Raw genomic sequence first — 23,795 nt, forward strand, 5'->3', positions numbered from 1 at the left:
CATCACCCTCATGTGGTGCATCATCATCAGTCTATCGTCTACAACCTGTCAACAACAAGTCTTCTAAACACGCCATAAAAGACAATTATTACAATTATTTTTCATGTTTTTCATGGTAGTACATAGTAAATATGGTAGTACATGGCTAATATTGTAGTATACAGTTAATATGGTAATATATAGTTAATATGGTACATAGTTAGTATGGTAATACATGGCTAATATGGTAGTACATAGTTAATATGGTAGTACATAGTTAATATGGTCCATAGTTAATATGGTAGTACATCATTAATAGGATCCTTTATTAATATGGTAGTACATAGTTAATATGGTAGTACATAGTTAATATGGTCCATAGTTAATATGGTAGTACATAGTTAGTATGGTAGTACATAGTTAATATGGTTCATAGTTAATATGGTAGTACATAATTAATATGGTACATGATTGATATGGTAGTACATAGTTAATATGGTCCATAGTTAATATGGTAGTACATAGTTAATATGGTTCATAGTTAATATGGTCCATAGTTAATATGGTAGTACATAGTTAATATGGTCCATAGTTAATATGGTAATACATAGTTAATATGGTAGTACATAGTTAATATGGTCCATAGTTAATATGGTAGTACATCATTAATATGGTCCATAGTTAATATGGTAGTACATAGTTAATATGGTTGTACATAGTTAATATGGTAGTACATAGTTAATAAGGTCCATAGTTAATATGGTCCATAGTTAATATGGTCCATAGTTAATATGGTACATAGTTAATATGGAAGTACATAGTAAATATGGTAGTACATAGTTAATATGGTCCATAGTTAATATGGCAGTACATGGTTAATATGGTAATACATAGTTAATATGGTAATACATAGTTAATATAGTAGTACATAGTTAATATGGTAGTGCATAGTTTACATGGTCCATAGTTAATATGGTAGTATATAATTCATATGGTTCATTGTTAATATGTTAGTACATGGTTAATATGGTATTACATAGTTAATATGGTAGTACATAGTTAATATGGTCCATAGTTAATATGGTAGTACATCATTAATATGGTCCATAGTTAATATGGTAGTACATAGTTAATATGGTTGTACATAGTTAATATGGTAGTACATAGTTAATAAGGTCCATAGTTAATATTGTCCATAGTTAATATGGTACATAGTTAATATGGTAGTACATAGTAAATATGGTAGTACATAGTTAATATGGTCCATAGTTAATATGGCAGTACATGGTTAATATGGTAATACATAGTTAATATGGTAATACATAGTTAATATAGTAGTACATAGTTAATATGGTAGTGCATAGTTTACATGGTCCATAGTTAATATGGTAGTACATAATTCATATGGTTCATTGTTAATATGTTAGTACATGGTTAATATGGTAGTACATAGTTAATATGGTAGTACATAGTTAGTATGGTCCATAGTCTATAGTGAAATTTATAAAAAATAAATGTAACATATTTTAAAGACTTTAAAGTGCACGAATATATAAGATACACCCACTAAATTATATATATATATATATATATATATATATATATATATATATATATATATATATATATATATATATATATATATATATATATATATATATATATAATTTTCTTTTTCTTTTTCTTTTTTCCATGTATTAACCACACCAAACTAAGTCACAGATATACACTGTATGTATATATATATATATATATATATATATATATATATATATATATATATATATATATATATATATATATATATATATATATATATATGTCGTGAAATGTGTTATTTACACAGAAATATTCTTATATTAGTATAACATTATTTACATACCACACAGTGTCTGTAACACGGCAGTAAAACAGTTGAACAAACAAAACAGAAGTCATGGTCATGGACCCGCTAGCTGCGCAAGCTAGCTCTCCAATCAGCTAAACATATTAGCTAATGCTAACGACGCTAGCAGTACAACAGCATGTACAAATATGCATGAAAACACCCCTACAGACATCACACGGGACGCTTTAGTAAGTCAGAATAGTTTTAGTTATATTGTAAAACTTACAAACGTTGCTTGGAGTGATGAATGAAGAATACATACAAGTTGAAACGCTATGGATGGCGAGAAGACGGAAGAACATGTGTACTTCTGGTTAAAAGCTCAGTCTAAACAGAAGGACAATGCAGCACCTGCAGTGATCAAACTCGTCCAAAAGATGGCGCCGTAGCACAAACAGCAACACACACATTTAGTGTATTTGCTTGTTTTTTTTGTTTCTTTTAAACCTTCTGCATTATGGCTTTTAGCCAAGAAAATCTATAAATGATCTGCGCCGTTTTGTAGGCCGCAGGGTGAAGCGTAGGAAAAAGTTGCAGCCTATAGTTCGTAAATGACTGTATATTCAAGATCATACAGGTAAAATAAGAAAAAATAAAGTTCATATGATATTAAAATGATAAAAATGCCATGACATAATAAACATGTAGTTAAACAAAGAAGATGTGAAATGTTTACATTGATCATGAAATGAACAAACTATAATCATTTCTAAAAAAAAAACAAATACAAAAAAAAGGTCTAAGTCTAATTCATAGGTTCAATATAAGTGTTTGTTTGCTTGATTAAACCTAGACACTATTTATTTAAAACCTTCCATATTTCATCAGCTGCAGTGTTTATAAAGAAAAAAAGTATTTATTTTATTATTTTTCATTTTATTTTATTCCCTACTTTAGCATCGCACGATGAAAAGTCTCCCCAACCAAGTCTTTCAAGTTGGAGCCCGGTAACAAAGGACTAAAAAATAGAAATATGACTCAGCTTTGAGAGCGGAATCATACTTTTAAATAGTGTGTAAATACAACCCAAATAGCAGTGAAGTTGTCACGTTGTGTAAATGGTAAATAACAAGAGAATACAACAAAACCTTTTCAACTTATATTCAATTGAATGGACTGCAAAGACAAGATATTTCATGTTCACACTGAGAAACTTTGTTATTTTTTGCAAATATTAGCTCATTTGGGATTTGATGCCTGCAACATGTTTAAAAAAAGCTGGCACAAGTGGCAAAAAAGAGTGAGAAAGTTGAGGAATGCTCGTCAATCAAAAACTTATTTGGAACATCCCACAGGTGAACAGGCTAATTGGGAACAGGTGGGTGCCATGATTGGGTATAAAAGCGGCTTCCATGAAATGCTCAGTCATTCACAAACAAGGACGGGGCGAGGGTCACCACTTTGTCAACAAATGCCTGAGCAAATTGTTTAGGAACAACATTTCTCAAGCAGCTATTGCAAGGAATTTAGGGATTTCACCATCTACGCTCCGTAATATCATCAAAAGGTTCAGAGAATCGAGAGAAAATACTGCGCGTAAGCGGCAAGGCCGAAAACCAACATTGAATGCCCGTTATCTTTGATGCCTCAGGCAGTACTGCATCAAAAAGTGAAATCAGTGTGTAAAGGATATCACCACCTGTGCTCAGGAACACTTCAGAAAACCACTGTCAGTAACTACAGTTGGTCGCTACATCTGTAAGTGCAAGTTAAAACTCTACTATGCAAAGCCAAAGCCATTTATCAACAACACCCAGAAACGCCTCCAACTCCGCTGGGCCTGAGCTCAGCTAAGATGGACTGATGCAAAGTGGAAAAGTGTTCTGCGGTCTGATAAGTCCACATTTCAAATTGTTTTTGGAAACTGTGGACATCGTGTCCTCCGGACCAAAGAGGAAAATGTTCTAGGGTGAAAGTGTAAAAGGCAGCATGTGTGATGGTATGGGGGTGTATTAATGGCCAAGACATGGGTAACTTACACATCTGTGAAGGCACCATTAATGCTGAAAAGTGCATACAGCTTTTGGAGCGACATATGTTGTCATCCAAGCAACGTTATCATGGACGCCCCTGCTTATTTCAGTAAAACAATGCCAATGGCTTCATAGTAAAAGAGTGCGGGTACTAGACTGGCCTGCCTGTAGTCCAGACCTGTCTCCCATTGAAAATGTGAAGGCTAAAATATGAGTAGGGAGACTGTTGAACAACTTAAGCTGTACATCAAGCAAGAATGGGAAATAATTCCACTACAAAAATGTGTCTCCTCAGTTCCCAAACCTTTACTGAGTGTTGTTAAAAGGAAAGGCCATGTAACACACTGGTAAAAATGCCTTTTTTGCAATGTGTTGCTGCCATTAAATTCTAAGTTTCTGATTATTTACAAAAAACAACAAAGTTTCTCAGTGTGAACATGAAATATCTTGTCTTTGCAGTCTATTCAATTGAATATAAGTTGAAAAGGATTTGTTGTATTCTCTTTTTATTTACCATTTACACAACCTGACAACTTCACAGCTTTTTTTTTTTTTTTTGTAAAATGCCTCTGAGTCGGGGGAAGGAAGTGTTCTGTCCTGGATGTCGCTGATAAATCCTCCGAAGTTAACGGGACGTTCGCTGGGAAAACAACCTCGTCGTGATGTTCAAGCGAGCGTGTCGAGATGTCAGTTGACGATGTCGTCAGCGTAAAAAGCGGTCGTGTACGGGACGTTACTTTTTACCACATCCGGGCAGCTGGGTGCATAAAGCGGCTCGTTGGCAGACCGGCAGACGCCACAGTCTGCATTATTCATGTCACATGCAGCATTCTCTACAGCAGCGGTTTTCCAAGCCCGGCATTGTGAGCTCAGAGTCTCAAAGGAATGGATTGATTGTGTCCGTCAGACCCTGCTGGTAGAGTCCATGCCAGCGGGAGGATGTTCCCCCTGCTCTCCTCTGGTGGGACACACAAAGCCCACCCTTGTTGCCCGGCCAGAAAGACCCCGTTCAATCGGATTGACGCGTTTCTATGTTGGACCATTTTGGGTTCGGAGCCAGGACCGAATAGAAGCGCCATGTCTGTGTCGCATGACCCAGGATCCCTTCCAGCGCCCTCCCTGGATCTGATCCATGGACTCGGTTCATCAGGTCACAAACAGGGACTTGACAGAGGACTACTTTTCTCTCTCTGAATTATGCTTGACCCGCATCCTGCCTGCAGGGTTACTCCGTTCGCCAATTATCTCACTATACGGTGGAACTTCCAAAGTTCACCGGCGTCTCTTCTCCTAAGACTTCCAGGGAAGTCATTTGTTCATTGCTCGTATTCCTTAACGTGACTCCATCCCCAAGGTGGTGGTCAACCAGCTCGAGAACTATCTGAGTACAAAAGAGGCTTGCAGTGGTGGTCACTTGTAAAGAACATCATGTCATGGCTGGTCCGTCAGACCCTGCTGATGTAGTCCATGCCAGCGGGAGAATGTTCCCCCTGCTCTCCTCTGGTGGGACGCACAAAGCCTACCCTTGTTGCCCGGCCAGAAAGACCCCGTTCAATCGGATCGACGCGTTTCTATGTTGGACCATTTTGGGTTCGGAGCCAGGACCAAATAGAAGCGCCATGTCTGTGTCGCATGACCCAGGATCCCTTCCAGCGCCCTCCCTGGATCTGATCCATGGACTCGGTTCATCAGGTCACAAACAGGGACTTGACAGAGGACTACTTTTCTCTCTCTGAATTATGCTTGACCCGCATCCTGCCTGCAGGGTTACTCCGTTCGCCAATGATCTCACTGTGCGGTGGAACTTCCAAAGTTCACCGGCGTCTCTTCTCCTAAGACTTCCAGGGAAGTCATTTGTTCATTGCTCGTATTCCTTAACGTGACTCCATCCCCAAGGTGGTGATCAACCAGCTCGAGAACTATATGAGTACAAAAGAGGCTTGCAGTGGTGGTCACTTGTAAAGAACATCATGTCATGGCTGGTCCGTCAGACCCTGCTGATGTAGTCCATGCCAGCGGGAGGATGTTCCCCCTGCTCTCCTCTGGTGGGACGCACAAAGCCTACCCTTGTTGCCCGGCCAGAAAGACCCCGTTCAATCGGATCGACGCGTTTCTATGTTGGACCATTTTGGGTTCGGAGCCAGGACCGAATAGAAGCGCCATGTCTGTGTCGCATGACCCAGGATGCCTTCCAGCGCCCTCCCTGGATCTGATCCATGGACTCGGTTCATCAGGTCACAAACAGGGACTTGACAGAGGACTACTTTTCTCTCTCTGAATTATGCTTGACCCGCATCCTGCCTGCAGGGTTACTCCGTTCGCCAATTATCTCACTATGCGGTGGAACTTCCAAAGTTGGCCGGCATCTCTTCTCTTAAGACTTCCAAGGAAGTCATTTGTTTATTGCTCGTATTCCGTCACGTGACTCCATCCCCAAGGTGGTGGTCAACCAGCTCGAGAACTATCTGAGTACAAAAGAGGCTTGCAGTGGTGGTCACTTGTAAAGAACATCATGTCATGGCTGGTCCGTCAGACCCTGCTGATGTAGTCCATGCCTGCGGGAGGATGTTCCCCCTGCTCTCCCTTGGTGGGACGCACAAAGTCCCACCTTGTCGCTCGGCCAGAAAGACCCCGTTCAATCGGATCGACACGTTTCTATGTTGGACCCTTTTGGGTTCTGAGCCAGGACCGAATAGAAGCGCCATGTCTGTGTCGCTTGACCCAGGATCCCTTCCAGCTCCCTCCCTAGATCTGATCCATGAACTCGGTTCATCAGGTCACAAACACGGACTTGACAGAGGACTACTTTTCTACCGCATGCTGCCTGCAGGGTTACTCCGTTAGCCAATCATCTCACTATGCGGTGGAACTTCCAAAGTTGGCCGGCGTCTCTTCTCCTAAGACTTCCAAGGAAGTCATTTGTTTATTGCTCGTATTCCGTCACGTGACTCCATCCCCAAGGTGGTGGTCAACCAGCTATTACTATAGTGTGTGTATAAGGACCCCAAAATGACACCTATTAGGAGACATAATCCGGCTTTTTGTCTGGCAATATTATGCAAAACCAACTTTTCTTACCTATCGGTACCTGCTGATGTGTATTTGGGATCTGCATAAGTCCCCAAAATGTGCGCGCGTCCGCGATTGTAGTCAATAAGCTCCTTCTTTTTCTCTAATCCTTTTGTTGTGGGGCATCCGTTCATTCTAACTTATATCCGTCAGTAGAAAAACTAGCGGTACAACAAAGACGACGGGGAGAAGACGCTGTTGAAGTGGAGGCACGTAAACAAGACCGCCCCCAAAACGCCGCATCAGAAAGCGGCTTGGAGATGATCTGTAAAACATTTTGAGCAAAGAACCACCATGACATGTTACGTAGACCACAAGGAAGTCTTTTAAATTTAGATAACAATCATAATATGACCTCTTTAATGCGCCTTTTGTATGAAAATAGACCTACTGCCATTGGGCGCCTTATATTCCGGTGCGCCCTATGGTCCGAAAAATACGGTATAGAGATCTATTCCATTGCATAGTTGGATTTTTTGCAGGAAAATTTACAGTGGTGGTCAAAAGTTTACGTACACTTGTAAAGAACATCATGTCATGGCTGTCTTGTGTTTCCAATCATTTCTACAACTCTTATTTTTTTGTGATAGAGTGATTGGAGCACATACCATATTTTTCGGAGTATAAGTCGCACCGGAGTATAAGTCACACCTGCCAAAAATGCATAATAAAGAAGGAAAAAAACATATATAAGTCGCACTGGAGCCCGGCCAAACTATGAAAAAAACTGCGACTTATAGTCTGAAAAATACAGTACTTGTTGGTTACAAAAAACATTCATGAAGTTTGCTTCTTTTATGAATTTATTATGGCTCTACTGAAAATGTGAGGGTCAAAAGTATACATACAGCAATGTTAATATTTGCTTACATGTCCCTTGGCAAGTTTACCTGCAATAAGGCGCTTTTGGTAGCCATCCACAAGCTTCTGCTTGACCACTTGACCACAAAATTGGTGCAGTTCAGCTAAATGTGTTGCTTTTCTGACATGGACTTGTTTCTTTAGCATTTTCCACATGTTTAAGTCAGGACTTTGGGAAGGCCATTCTAAAACCTTAATTCTAGCCTGATTTAGTCATTCCTTTACCACTTTTGACGTGTGTTTGGGGTCATGGTCATACTTGCCAACCCTCCCGATTTTCCCGGGAGACTCCCGAATTTCAGTGCCCTTCCCAAAAATCTCCCGGGGCAACCATTCTCCCGAATTTCTCCAGATTTCTACCCGAACAACAATATTGGTCGCGTGCCATAAAGGCACTGCCTTTAGCGTCGTCTACAACCTGAAAAGGAGACTATTATATATGTCTCCGTTATCCATAGGTTTATCTAAAACCCATAAAGTAGGCAGGCACGGAGCTATTTCTCAGCGTGTGTTTGTACCAGCCGGCACGTTAACACACTGACACACAACATCCGGGTTCCCATCATGCATTGCTTCAAAACTACGGCAAGTAGTAATGTCCAAAAACGTAACAGAGACGAAGTAGAAGAACGAAGAAGAGACATGGCGACGACGAGTAAGAAGAAGAAGTACGCTTGCAAGTTCCAAAATGATTGGAAAAAATCATTTCAGTTCATCCAGGACAGCTGGAAGGGGAAGTGGTATGTTGCCTGCACATTTTGTAGATCAGACTTCTCCATTGAACACGGTGGCCGAACGGATATACTCATTCATGAACGGATTATTTATATATATATATATATATATATATATATATATATATATATATATATATATATATATATATATATATATATATATATATATATATATATATATAAGAAATACTTGAAAATATATACACCCCCCCACATCTCCCGAATTTGGAGGTCTCAAGGTTGGCAAGTATGGTCATTGTTCTGTTGGAACACCCAACTGCGCCCAAGACCCAACCTCCAGGCTGATGACTTTAGCTTGTCCTGAAGAATTTGGAGCTAATCCTTCTTTTTCATTGTCCCATTTAAAGCACCAGTTCCATTGGCAGCAAAACAGGCCCAGAGCATAATACTACCACCACCATGCTTGGCGGTAGGAATGGTGTTCCTGGGATTAAAGGCCTCACCTTTTCCCCTCCAAACATATTGCTGGGTATTGTGGCCAAACAGCTTTGATTGATTGAGACTTGTATTAGTAGATTGCACAGTACAGTACATATTCCGTACAATTGACCACTAAATGGTAACACCCCAATAAGTTTTTTAACTTGTATAAATCGGGGTCCACATTAATCAATTCATGGTAATTCATGCTTTAATTTTTGTTTCATCTGACATCACATGGACAAAGACAAGACCTTCTGGAGGAAAGTTCTGTGGTCAGATGAAACAAAAATGGAGATGCTTGGCCACAATACCCAGCAATATGTTTGGAGGAGAAAAGGTGAGGTCTTTAATCCCAGGAACACCATTCCTACCGTCAAGCATGGTGGTGGTAGTGTTATGCTCTGGCCCTGTTTTGCTGCCAATGGAACTGCTGCTTTAAATGGGACAATGAAAAAGGAGGACTAGCTCCAAATTCTTCAGGACAAGCTAAAATCATCAGCCCGGAGGTTGGGTCTTGGGCACAGTTGGGTGTTCCAACAGGACAATGACCATACTTGCCAACCTTGAGACCTCCAAATTTGTGAGATGGGGGGGGGGGGGGGGTGTATATATTTTCAAGTATTTCTTATATATATATACATACAAACCCCGTTTCCATATGAGTTGGGAAATTAAGTTAGATGTAAATATAAACGGAATACAATGATTTGAAAATCATTTTCAAGCCATATTCAGTTGAATATGCTACAAAGACAACATATTTGATGTTCAAACTGATAAACATTTTTGCAAATAATCATTAACTTTAGAATTTGATGCCAGCAACACGTGACAAAGAAGTTGGGAAAGGTGGCAATAAATACTGATAAAGTTGAGGAATGCTCATCAAACACTTATTTGGAACATCCCACAGGTGTGCAGGCTAATTGGGAACAGGTGGGTGCCATGATTGGGTATAAAAACAGCTTCCCAAAAAATGCTCAGTCCTTCACAAGAAAGGATGGGGCGAGGTACACCCCTTTGTCCACAACTGCGTGAGCAAATAGTCAAACAGTTTAAGAACAACGTTTCTCAAAGTGCAATTGCAAGAAATTTAGGGATTTCAACATCTACGGTCCATAATATCATCAAAAGGTTCAGAGAATCTGGAGAAATCACTCCACGTAAGCGGCATGGCCGGAAACCAACATTGAATGACCGTGACCTTCCATCCCTCAGACGGCACTGTATCAAAAACCGACATCAATCTCTAAAGGATATCACCACATGGGCTCAGAAACACTTCAGAAAACCACTGTCACTAAATACAGTTGGTCGCTACATCTGTAAGTGCAAGTTAAAGCTCTACTATGCAAAGCCAAAGCCATTTATCAACAACACCCAGAAACGCCGCCGGCTTCTCTGGGCCCGAGATCATCTAAGATGGACTCATGCAAAGTGGAAAAGTGTTCTGTGGTCTGACGAGTCCACATTTCAAATTGTTTTTGGAAATATTCAACATCGTGTCATCCGGACCAAAGGGGAAGCGAACCATCCAGACTGTTATCGACGCAAAGTTCAAAAGCCAGCATATGTGATGGTATGAGGGTGCATTAGTGCCCAAGACATGGGTAACTTACACATCTGTGAAGGCACTATTAATGCTGAAAGGTACATACAGCTTTTGGAACAACATATGCTGCCATCTAAGCGTCGTCTTTTTCATGGACGCCCCTGCTTATTTCAGCAAGACAATGCCAAGCCACATTCAGCACGTGTTACAACAGCGTGGCTTCGTAAAAAAAGAGTGCGGGTACTTTCCTGGCCCGCCTGCAGTCCAGACCTGTCTCCCATCGAAAATGTGTGGCGCATTATGAAGCGTAAAATACGACAGCGGAGACCCCGGACTGTTGAACGACTGAAGCTCTACATAAAACAAGAATGGGAAAGAATTCCACTTTCAAAGCTTCAACAATTAGTTCCTCAGTTCCCAATCGTTTATTAAGTGTTGTTAAAAGGAAAGGCCATGTAACACAGTGGTGAACATGCCCTTTCCCAACTACTTTGGCACGTGTTGCAGCCATGAAATTCTAAGTTAATTATAATTTGCAAAAAAAAAAATAAAGTTTATGAGTTTGAACATCAAATATGTTGTCTTTGTAGCATATTCAACTGAATATGGGTTGAAAATGATTTGCAAATCATTTTTTTCCATTTATATTTACATCTAAGACAATTTCCCAACTCATATGGAAACGGGGTTCGTATATAAATTACCGGTTCATGAATGAGTATATCTGTTCGGCCACCGTGTTCAATGGAGAAGTGTGATGTACAAAATGTGCAGGCAACATACCACTTCCCCTTCCAGCTGTCTTGGATGAACTGAAATGATTTTTTCCAATCATTTTGGAACTTGCAAGCGTACTTCTTCTTCTTACTCGTCGTCGCCATGTCTCTTCTTCGTTCTTCTGCTTCGTCTCTGTAACGTTTTTGGACATTACTACTTGCCGTAGTTTTGAAGCAATGCATGATGGGAACCCGGATGTTGTGTGTCAGTGTATTAACATGCCGGCTGGTATAAACACACGCTGATAAATAGCTCCGTGCTTGCCTACTTTATGGGTTATAGATAAACCTATGGATAACGGAGACATATATATAATAGTCTCCTTTTCAGGTTGTAGAGGACGCTAAAGGCAGTGCCTTTATGGCACGCGACCAATATTGTTGTCCGGCTGGAAATCGGGAGAAATTCGGGAGAATGGTTGCCCCGGGAGATTTTCGGGAAGGGCACTGAAATTCGGGAGTCTCCCGGGAAAATCGGGAGGGTTGGCAAGTATGACCATGACCCCAAACACACCTCAAAAGTAGTAAAGGAATGGCTAAATCAGGCTAGAATGAAGGTTTTAGAATGGCCTTCCCAAAGTCCTGACTTAAAAGTGTGGACAATGCTGAAGAAACAAGTCCATGTCAGAAAAAGAACACATTTAGCTGAACTGCACCAAATTTGTGGTCAAAAATCCAAGCAGAAGCTTGTGGATGGCTACCAAAAGCGCCTTATTGCAGGTAAACTTGCCAAGGGACATGTAAGCAAATATTAACATTGCTGTATGTATACTTTTGACCCAGCACATTTGCTCACATTTTCAAGACAGCCATGATATTATGTTCTTTACAAGTGTACGTAAACTTTTGACCACGACTGTAAATCTTCCTGCAAAAAATCCAACTATGCAATGTAATATATCCCTAAACCGTATTTTTCGGACCATAGGGCGCATCAGTAGGTCTATCATCATACAAAAGGCTCGCCAGACTATAAGGCGCATTAAAGGAGTCATATTATGATTGTTATCTAAACTTAAAAGACTTCCTTGTGGTCTACATAACATGTCATGGTGGTTCTTTGCTCAAAATGTTTTACAGATCATCTCAAGCCGCTTTCTGATGCTGCGTTTTGGGGACGGTCTTGTTTACGTGCCTCCACTTCAACACCGTCTTCTCCCCGTCATTTTTGTTACACCGCTAGTTTTTCTACCGACAGATAAAAATTAGAATGAACGAATGCCCCACAACAAGAGGATTAGAGAAAAAGAAGGAGCTTACTGACTACAATGGCGGACGCGCACACATTTTGGGGACTTATGCAGATCCCAAATACACATCAGCAGGTACCGATAGGGAAGAAAAGTTGTTTTTGCAAAATTTTGCCTGACAAAAAGACAGATTATGTCTCCTAATAGGTGTCATTTTGGGGTCCTTATACATACACCTTAATAATACCTTAATGAAGCACAGTACGTCTGACTATGGTAGTCGTAATGCTCCGACAATCCATCAAGCGGTGTGGCTTCGTAGTTTACCAAAGTCCCACTAAAACATTTAAATGGATTTTTGAGCGTGTGTGTAATGTTCTATATTCTAATTGGAATATTAAAAGTTTTGGCGTTGTTTACTGGCGTCATCTTGCAGTCTATACATATCTCTTATGTGTGACTGCCATCTACTGGTCACACTTATCATTACAGCATGAACCAAATAAAATAGCTTTGAAGTCGGTAAGCACATCCAGAAATATTACATGCATTAGGCACAACGTTGTGTATGTGCTGAAAGATTCATTTATGATTGTTTATCAACATATAACTATAGATGTCAACATTGTGTATGTGCTGAAAGTTTAATTCATGATTGTTTATCAAAATATAACTATGGATGTCAACATTGTGTATGTGCTGAAAGATTCATTTATGATTGTTTATCAAAATATAACTGTAGATGTCAACATTGTGTATGTGCTGATTTTCATTTATGATTATTTAACAAAATAAAACTATAGATGTCAACATTGTGTATGTGCTGAAAAAAGATTAATTAATGATTGTTTATCAAAATATAACTATAGATGTCAACATTGTGATGTGCTGAAATATTAATTTATGATTATTTATCAAAATATAACTATAGATGTCAACATTGTGTATGTGCTGAAAGATTCATTTATGATTGTTTATCAAAATATAACAATAGATGTCAACATTGTGTATGTGCTGAAAGATTCATTTATGATTGTTTATCAAAATATAACTCTAGATGTCAACATTGTGTATGTGCTGAAGGATTAATTTATGATTGTTTATCAAAATATAACTATAGATGTCAACATTGTGTATGTGCTGAAGGATTAATTTATGATTGTTTATCAAAATATAACTATAGATGTCAACATTGTGTATGTGCTGAAAGATTAATTTATGATTGTCTATCAAAATATAACAATAGATGTCAACATTGTGTACGTGCTGAACGATTCATTAATGATTATTTATCAAAATATAACTCTAGATGTCAACATTGTGATGTGCTGAAATATTAATTTATGATTATTTATCAAAATATAACTATAGATGTCAACATTGTGTACGTGCTGAAAGATTTGTTTGTGTTTTTATCAACATATAACTATACATTTCAACATTGTGTATGTGCTGAAAGATTCATTAATGATTATTTATCAAAATATAACTCTAGATGACAACATTGTGTACGTGCTGAAAGATTCATTTATGATTGTTTATCAAAATATAAATATAGATGTCAACATTGTGTATGTGCTGAAAAATAAATGTATGATTGTTTATCAAAATATAACTATAAATGTCATCATTGTGTATGTGCTGAAAAATGTATTTATGATTGTTTATAAAATATAACTATAGATGTCAACATTGTGCATGTGCTGAAAGATTCATTTGTGATTGTTGTTTTTGGTAAAAACTTAACTCTTTTAGGTTTTGCTGACATTTGATTTATTTTATTTCCCCGAGTTGGTGCTTTTCAAAACATGTGTTAAAGAAATACGAATAACATTAAGATACTACTTAAACTGGAATGAAAAACCGTTTAAAGTATATCAAACAAACCTTTAACGAAGCGACGACTACAAACTTGTGCATTCTTTGACTCCCTTGGACTGGAGTGTGAGCTAAGTTTTTTGTCGATGTTTCGTAAAATATCGCACTCTTTTGCCCTTTTTGATTAACCCTCGAGTAACTCTGAAAAAACATTTATTCTTTTCGCGATTTGAACGGTTCATACAGCCGAAAATAACACAAGCAAAGGGCAGTTTTGTCTTTGAGAAAGGCTAAATGGAGCCCAGTACCCATTGAGAACAGAGCTAGTTTGACCACCACACATATTCATTGAGCCGGACGTGACGTCAGGAACATCCCAGCAACACAAAGGCATGTTTTTAAGCACTGGAGCATTTAAGCTTCAAGTATAAAACATCTTGTCAGCCACTGTAAAATTAAACTAAATCAATCTAAAATAAAGTGAATCACTTCAATTCCCACAATGTTGGTGGTTTTCAACTTTTGTTTTCAAATTTGAGCACTTTTTGGGCCGTTCAACTTCTGGAAGTTCCACCATGCCACCATATGCGTCGATGTGTTAGTAAAATGTTAGTACGTAAGGAACGGTTTTGACGGTTTTACCATGGAAATCTTGGAGAGGCTCTCACCCTAAAGGACAGAGCGGGATTGGAAGAGTGGAAGAAGCAAAGTTAGAACTGGGAACGGATCCCGAGAAGACATTATATTTTCTTAATCAAACAGATTGCAAAGCAGAAGAGCCTGAAGTCATGAGCTAAATATTTTTGACATTGCAATGAACAAGCTTCTAAATATGAGCATGCAACACTTCAAACTCCAATAGACTAAGGTTGCGTGAAAACTTCTCCAAGCTTGGGAATCTCTCTCTAATTACTTTCTAGCACCATATGTTACATTTAGTATTTACAGCTTTATTTTATTAGTTCCAATTGTTGCGTATTTGCAGGTCGACTTCCACCGCAGTGCACGAGTCGTGCTTGTTTGGGATCTCTGCTGGGTGAAATACTGGAATCCGTCATTCTAGCTTTGTTTCAGTGTACAGTGACTACAGAACAACCTGGTCATTATGAATACATCTCATGGTCTCTTAGGTTTCTTTGTGTCAATTACTTTCTACCACTATATGTTACATTTAGTATTTACAGCTTTATTTCATAAGTTCCAAATGTTGCGTATTTGCAGGTCGACTTCCACCGCAGTGCACGAGTCGTGCTTGTTTGGGATCTCTGCTGGGTGGACTACTGGAATCCGTCATTCTAGCTTTGTTTCAGTGTACAGTGACTACAAAACCACCTGGACATTATGAATACATCTTATGGTCTCTTAGATCTTTTTGTCATTACTTTCTACCACCGTATGTTACATTTAGTATTTACAGCTTTATTTTATAAGTTCCAAATGTTGCGTAATTGCAGGTCGACTTCCACCGGAGTGCACGAGTCGTGCTTGTTTGGGATCTCTGCTGGGTGGACTACTGGAATCCGTTGTTCTAGCTTTGTTTCAGTGTACAGTGACTACAAAACAACCTGGACATTAGGAATACATCTCATGGTCTCTTAAGATATTTTTGTCATTACTTTCTACCACTGTATGTTACATTTAGTATTTACAGCTTTATTTCATAAGTTCCAAATGTTGCTTAGTCACGGGTCGACTTCCACCGCAGTGCACGAGTCAAGCTTGTTTGGGATCTCTGCTGGGTGAACTACTGGAATCCGTCATTCTAGCTTTGTTGCAGTGTACAGTGACTACAAAACAACCTGGATATTATGAATACATCTTATGGTCTCTTAAGATCTTTTTGTCAATTACTTTCTACCACCATATGTTACATTTAGTATTTACAGCTTTATCTCATAAGTTCCAAATGTTGCTTAGTTACGGGTCGATTTCCACCGCAGTGCACAAGTCGTGCTTGTTTGGGATCTCTGCTGGGTGAACTACTGGAATCCGTCATTCTAGCTTTGTTTCAGTGTACAGTGACTACAAAACAACCTGATCATTATGAATATATCTTATGGTCTCTTAAGATCTTTTTGTCAATTACTTTCTAGCACCATATGTTACATTTAGTATTTACAGCTTTATCTCATAAGTTCCAAATGTTGCTTAGTTACGGGTCGATTTCCACCGCAGTGCACAAGTCGTGCTTGTTTGGGATCTCTGCTGGGTGAACTACTGGAATCCGTCATTCTAGCTTTGTTTCAGTGTACAGTGACTACAAAACAACCTGATCATTATGAATATATCTCATGGTCTCTTAAGATCTTTTTGTCAATTACTTTCTAGCACCATATGTTACATTTAGTATTTACAGCTTTATTTCATAAGTTCCAAATGTTCCGTATTTGCAGGTCGACTTCCACTGCAGTGCACAAGTCGTGCTTGTTTGGGATCTCTGCTTGGTGAACTACTGGAATCTGTCATTCTAGCTTTGTTTCAGTGTACAGTGACTACAAAACAACTTGGACATTATGAATACATCTCATGGTCTCTTAAGATCTTTTTGTCAATTACTTTCTAGCACCATATGTTACATTTAGTATTTACAGCTTTATTTTATAAGTTCCAAATGTTGCGTATTTGCAGGTCGACTTCCACCGCAGTGCACGAGTCGTGCTTGTTTGGGATCTCTGCTGGGTTAACTACTGGAATCCGTCATTCTAGCTTTGTTTCAGTGTACAGTGACTACAAAACTATCTGGACATTATGAATACATCTCATGGTCTCTTAAGATCTTTTTGTCAATTACTTTCTAATAACATATTCTACATTTAGTATTTACGGCTTTATTTTATAAGTTCCAAATGTTGCAAATTTGCAGGTCGACTTCCACCGCAGTGCACGACTCGTGCTTGTTTGGGATCTCTGCTTGGTGAACTACTGGAATCCGTCATTCTAGCTTTGTTTCAGTGTACAGTGCTACAAAACAACCTGGACATTATGAATACATCTCATGGTCTCTTAAGAAATTTTTGTCAATTACTTACTAGCACCATATGTTACATTTAGTATTTACAGCTTTATTTCATAAGTTCCAAATGTTGCTTAGTTACGGGTCGACTTCCACCGCAGTGCACGAGTCGTGCTTGTTTGGAATCTCTGCTGGGTGAACTAATGGAATCCGTCATTCTAGCTTTGTTTTAGTGTACAGTGACTACAAAACAACCTGGACATTATGAATACATCTCATGGTCTCTTAAGATCTTTTTGTCATTACTTTCTACCACCGTATGTTACATTTAGTATTTACAGCTTTATTTTATAAGTTCCAAATGTTGCGTATTTGCAGGTCGACTTGCATGGCAGTGCACGAGTCGTGCTTGTTTGGGATCTCTGCTGGGTTAACTACTGGAATCCGTCATTCTAGCTTTGTTGCAGTGTACAGTGACTACAAAACAACCTGGACATTGGGAATACATCTCATGGTCTCTTAAGATCTTTTTGTCAAATACTTTCTACCACCATATGTTACATTTAGTATTTACAGCTTTATTTCATAAGTTCCAAATGTTGCGTATTTGCAGGTCGACTTCCACCGCAGTGCACGAGTCGTGCTTGTTTGGGATCTCTGCTGGGTGGACTACTGGTCTCTTAAGATCTTTTTGTCTTTCAGGGATAATGGAAACTAGTTTTGGGCAAGACATAGGGCGCTAAAATGCTTTTGAGGAAATGATCAAAGAAGTCATTTTCAGAAAAGGAAATACACTTTTGGCGGCATTCCTACCTTTTCTGTTGACTGCGAGGTGCCGAAGAAGATGGGGATGAAGGCGAGCCAGATGATGCAGGTGGTGTACATGGTAAAACCAATGGGTTTGGCCTCATTGAAGGTCTCTGGTACCCCTCTGGTTTTTATGGCGTAGACCGTACAGGTGACCATTAGCAGCATGCTATAGCCCAGCAGGCAGATGAGGGAGAGGTCAGAGATGTCGCACTTGAGCACGCCACGGGCCATGGACGGATTAGAGGTCCTCTGATCCTCGTAATCGATGATGGCCTTGGAGGGATCCAAGCCAAACCAGATGCACACGCCCAGCAGCTGCACCGAGGCCAAGGTGAACGTGATGATGAGCTGCGACGCCGGGGAGATGAACCGGGGCGCACTCAAAGACATGGTGCCTTGGTCGAAGATGCGGTAAATGCGGTTGGTCTTGGTGAGCAGGGCAGCGTAGCTGATGCTCATACCCAAGCCCAGAAAGATCCGCCTCAGGGAGCAGATCCCCACATCAGGGGTGGAGATCATCAGGAAGGTGGTGGCGTAGCAGAGAAAGATCCCCGTCAGCAGCACGTAGCTGAGCTCCCGCCCCGACGCCTTCACGATGGGGGTGTCGTTGTAGCGAACGAAGGTGACCACCACGAAGAGAGTGGCCATGATGCCGACCACCGCGATGAGCACAGGGATCACCGCCCACGGAGAGCTCCACTCCAGCTTCACGATGGGGATGGGAACGCAGCCCGTGTGGTTCTGGTTGGGCCGCAGGTCGAAGCGGCACATCTTGCAGGTGAACGTGTCCGCCTGGTACTGATAGCCGTCGCAGCGCTCGCAGTGCCAGCAGCAAGGGATGCCCTTGACCGTCTTCTTGCGCTCGCCGGCCCGACATGGCTGGCTGCAGATCGACGAAGGGATCTGGCGGACTATGCCGGGCCACTGCATCGAGCGAACCTTGAAGGCGGAGGGATGGAAAAGAGACATAATCAACAAAGAGACATAACAGATTTGTTGTCTTGAGCCTTCATTGGCCTGAATACACATTGAGCATTATACTTTTGTTATGTTTATGTTTTACAAACATTAATGAAGGAATAAGCATAAAGAAGTACAAAGCCCAAAAGCAGTGAAGTTGTCACGTTGTGTAAATGGTAAACAAAAAGAGAATACAACAAATCCTTTTCAACTTATATTTAATTGAATAGACTGCAAAGACAAGATACTTAACGTTCAAACTAGTAAACTTTGTTATTTTTTGCAAATATTAGCTCATTTGGAATTTGATGCCTGCAACATGTTCCAAAAAATCTGGCACAAGTGGCAAAAAAAGATTGAGAAAGTTGAGGAATGCTCATCAAACACTTCCTATAGGTGAACAGGCTAATTGGGAACAGGTGGGTGCCATGATTGGGTATAAAAGCAGCTTCCATGAAATACTCAGTCGTTCACAAACAAGGACGGGGCGAGGGTCACCACTTTGTCAACAAATGCCTGAGCAAGTTGTTGAAGAACAACATTTCTCAACAAGGAATTTAGGGATTTCACCATCTACGCTCTGTAATATCATCAAAAGGTTCAGAGAATCTGGAGAAATCACTGCAAGTATCATTGAATGCCTGTGACCTTGGATCCATAGGCGATTTTGGAACAAAAAGCGACATCAGTGTGTAAAGGATATCACCACATTGGCTCAGGAACACTTCAGAAATACACTGTCAATAACTACAGTTGGTCGCTACATCTGTAAGTGCAAGTTAAAACGCTACTATGCAAAGCAAAATCCATTAATCAACAACACCCAGAAATGCCGCCGGCTTTGCTAGGCCCGAGCTCATCTAAGATGGACTGATACAAAGTGGAAAAGTGTTCTGTGGTCTGACGAGTCCACATTTCAAATTGTTTTGGAAAAATGTGGACGTCGTGTCCTCCGGACCAAAGAGGAAAATAACCATCTGGATTGGTCTAGGCACAAAGTGTAAAAGGCAGCATGTGTGATGGTATGGGGGTGTATTAGTGCCCAAGACATGGGTAACTTACACATCTGTGAAGGCACCATTAATGTTGAAAGGTACATACAGGTTTTGGAGGCATCCAAGCAACATTATCATGGACGCCCTTGCTTATTTCAGCAAGACGATGCCAAGCCAGGTGTTACAACAGCATGGCTTCGTAGTAAAAGAGTGTGGGTACTAGACTGGCCTGCCTGTAGTCCAGACATTGAAAATGTGTGAAGGCTAAAATATGAGAAGGGAGACTGTTGAACAACTTAAGCTGTACATCAAGCAAGAATGGGAAAGAATTCCACTTCAAAAATGTGTCTCCTCAGTTCCCAAACTTTACTAAGTGTTGTTAAAAGGAAAGGCCATGTAACACACTGGTAAAAATGCCTTTTTTTGCAATGTGTTGCTGCCATTCAAATCTAAATTCATGATTATTTGCTGAAAAACAACAAAGTTTCTCAGTGTGAACATGAAATATCTTGTCTTTGCAGTCTATTCAATTGAATATAAGTTGAAAAGGATTTGTTGTATTCTCTTTTTATTTACCATTTACACAACGTGACAACTTCACTGCTTTTGGGTTTTTGTAAAACTAAGGAAGGAAAATAATTCAAAAGAAGGAGCATCAGTCCTCAACAACAAAACTGGAGCTTCTGCTTCTTTATCCGCTAACTATCTGCACACGCTGGGTGAGAGTAGCGAGGGCAGAATAATGAATTTAAGGACAGTGCGGTGTGAAAGTCGATGTGTTTACTTTGTCATTAGAGTATAATCTGCGGGGACACTTTCTGGCCAAACATCCACATTTCTGGGGCCCTTGAAACTGCCCCCCCCCCCCCCCCCCCCACAGTTAAATAGCCCCGCTGCACGTCCTTCAACCCAGCGTCTTCAGGCCTGCTTCCTTTAATGATTTCCTTTTTCTGGCTCCAGACTGGCACGCTGGCCTCTAAAAAAAAAAAAGGTGCTTAATTAAAAAGACAAAACGGCGCACTAATTCAATTAAAGTTGGCTTCGGCGCTCAGAAGTGGTGCGCTCCATCACTTGAAGGAAGTCGTTTGAAAAGAAGGACAAAAGCCGTTTCATGTCTTCAACTTTAATCTCCTTTGTCCGCCCGAGGCCTCGTCTTCATATTGTCAAAACCTCATTTGTTTTATGTAATTTACGGCTCTGAGGCCGTCACTTCGTCTCAGCCCGCGCCCACAGTATTGTTTTTGGGAGCCGCCGGGAGGGACGCTATTACATTTTGTCAGTCCGTAAGCTCTCTTGGCTTTTCTTTTTCATCACACGCTGCCCAGTAAATCATTCAAAGGGGCCCCTGGGTGTTTGCAGGCGGACGACGGCGCCAATCAGGCGTCGCTGATGAGGAGTCGGACGAGGAATCCACAGAAGTCATTGAAACTTCTGCAGGACACGCCACGCAAGAGGAGGAGTGGGCGGATCGATGTGCGATGCAGTCTGCTGCTGACGGAAAGCGCCACAAGACACATTTAAAGACGTTCAACACGGCCTCGATTTGGCAGATTTCGTGTGTCAGGTAAACAGTGACCACATGGATATCCTTCCTGCTGCAAAAAGCACTCGGGTGTTGTTGACTTTGGACTGACTGGCGAGAACACCAAGGCTGCGGAACAGAGACACGCATGCATCCACAAAAAATATACGCCACACACACATACCTTAACGCCCCCATCCAACGCCCTTGACGCGAATCCCTTAGGGGCTGAAGAGCTGCAGCCTGCCACCATAGCCCCCACTCCCTCCCCTCTGTTGCAATTATTGAGATGTATGTTGTAATATGTATATGTGCTTTGCTATGGTTTTTTTTTTCCCACTCCAGACTGGGCCCCCTTAGGAGACCAGTCTGGATTGTATTTTTGGACTCATCCTCCCCCAGCATTTACCCTTTTCCCATCTTTTACGGGGCGCCTTGTGTTGACCAATCAGCGTTCCTGTTCTGTAACCCTGTACGGCTGGGCAGCACCTGAAGAGCTGCAGCCTGCCACCATAGCCCCCACTCCCTCCCCTCTGTTGCAAGTCTCGAGATGTATGTTGTAATATGTATATGTGCTTTGCGAAGGAGGTTTTTTTCCCCACTCAAGATTGGGCCCCCTTAGGAGACCAGTCTGGATTGTATTTTTTTTACTCATCCTCCCCCAGCGTTTTACCTTTTCCCGTCTTTTACAGGGCGCCTTGTGGAGAGCTGCAGCCTGCCACCGTAGCCTTGTGGCGACTAATCAGAATTCCTGTTCTGTAACCCTGTACGGCTGGGCAGCGCCTGAAGAGCTGCAGCCTGCCACCGTAGCCCTCACTCCCCACCTACCTACCTTTAAGTTAGCTTATTTGAACAGACTAAATGCTATTTTTCATATGTGCTGCCCAGGTAATTACAAAGTTGTCTTACATAGACCTACTTTATACAATACAAGGTCGCTGATTAATCCATGCTCTGATGTCGTGGCGCCGGACTCGCGAGTGTAATGTGATCAAATGTGCAAGTTTTTGTTTTAAACACCTGACTTGTTTTTTTTATTTTGTATTTTTTTTAATAGGTCTTCAGTTGATGTAAACAGTACACTTCAAGTGCGTAGCAGATACATAAATAAATAGGTTTACATTTCCTGACCAAAAAGGTAAAGGCTGAAACTAAAAGCTTATTATGTCGACCCTTTCCACATTCACTTTGCACATGTCAAATAGGGAAAAGAAAATATAAACAAATCGATCTTGGGATAAAGAAACACAAGAAAGGACTCTAGAGTCTCGGTCAAAATCATAGTACTTGATTACATTAATTGTTAGGCATGTAAATACATGCATTTACCAATATAAACATATGTATGTATACGTATATGTGTATATATATATATATATATATATATATATATATATATATATATATATATATATATATATATATATATATATATATATCCATCCATGTATATATATATATATATATATATATCCATCCATATATATATATATATATATATATATATATATATATATATATATATATATATCCATCCATATATATATATATATATATATATATATATATATATATATATATATATCCATCCATATATATATATATATATATATATATATATATATATATATATATATATATATATATATATATATATATATATATATATATATATATATAATATCCATCCATCCCATCCATTTTCTACCGCTTATCCCTTTCAGGGTCGCGGGATATATATATATATATATATATATATATATATATATATATATATATATATATATATATATATATATATATATATATATATATATATATATGTCAAAATGGCACCATAATAGCTAAATTAAAGGTAACAAACTTAACCAATGGTAACATGCTAGATTTAAGCATATTATAAAATAATACAAACAACAAATGTAGAAACACACATTTTTTACAATGGAGTTCAGGGTGCGCATCGCCCCGTCAACCAATTGCGAGCACTGCATGAAACTTTAACTTCAAAGATCAGGTTGACTTAAGTTTTTGCATCTTACCGTTTCGTTATTTTATCCGTTGAGTTACATTTTAATTGCTATTGTGACATCCAGTGGACACATTTAGAACCACAGTTTCTTTCATTCAAGAATTGCAGCACATTTTTACATTTTAAACCGCCGCATTGGTGACATCCACAACTGCCACATCAGATTGTAGGTGGGTTTTTTTACCCTTTGCGTTTATATTTTGCTGTTTGTTGCATTTTTGTTGCGTTTCGCTTGA

General features: G+C 39.8%; 1 protein-coding gene across 2 annotated transcripts in view; it reads right to left on the bottom strand.

Annotated features, from left to right (window-relative positions):
- LOC133583227 (metabotropic glutamate receptor 4-like) overlaps positions 1–23,795 on the bottom strand; it is a 476,432-nt gene that overhangs the window by 21,857 nt on the left and 430,780 nt on the right. The window contains exons 9-10 of one of the 2 annotated variants that reach the window (XM_061937363.1): positions 18,054–18,989; positions 14,930–14,956 (exon numbers count right to left, since the gene is read on the bottom strand). In XM_061937363.1, coding sequence (XP_061793347.1) covers positions 14,930–14,956; positions 18,054–18,989 — 963 coding nt within the window. The remainder of the gene's footprint in view (positions 1–14,929; positions 14,957–18,053; positions 18,990–23,795) is intronic. The other variant, XM_061937371.1, reaches the window with a different exon arrangement.

The sequence above is a fragment of the Nerophis lumbriciformis genome, linkage group LG03 (genome assembly GCF_033978685.3).
Source record: "Nerophis lumbriciformis linkage group LG03, RoL_Nlum_v2.1, whole genome shotgun sequence".
In the NCBI taxonomy this organism is placed as follows: domain Eukaryota; kingdom Metazoa; phylum Chordata; class Actinopteri; order Syngnathiformes; family Syngnathidae; genus Nerophis; species Nerophis lumbriciformis.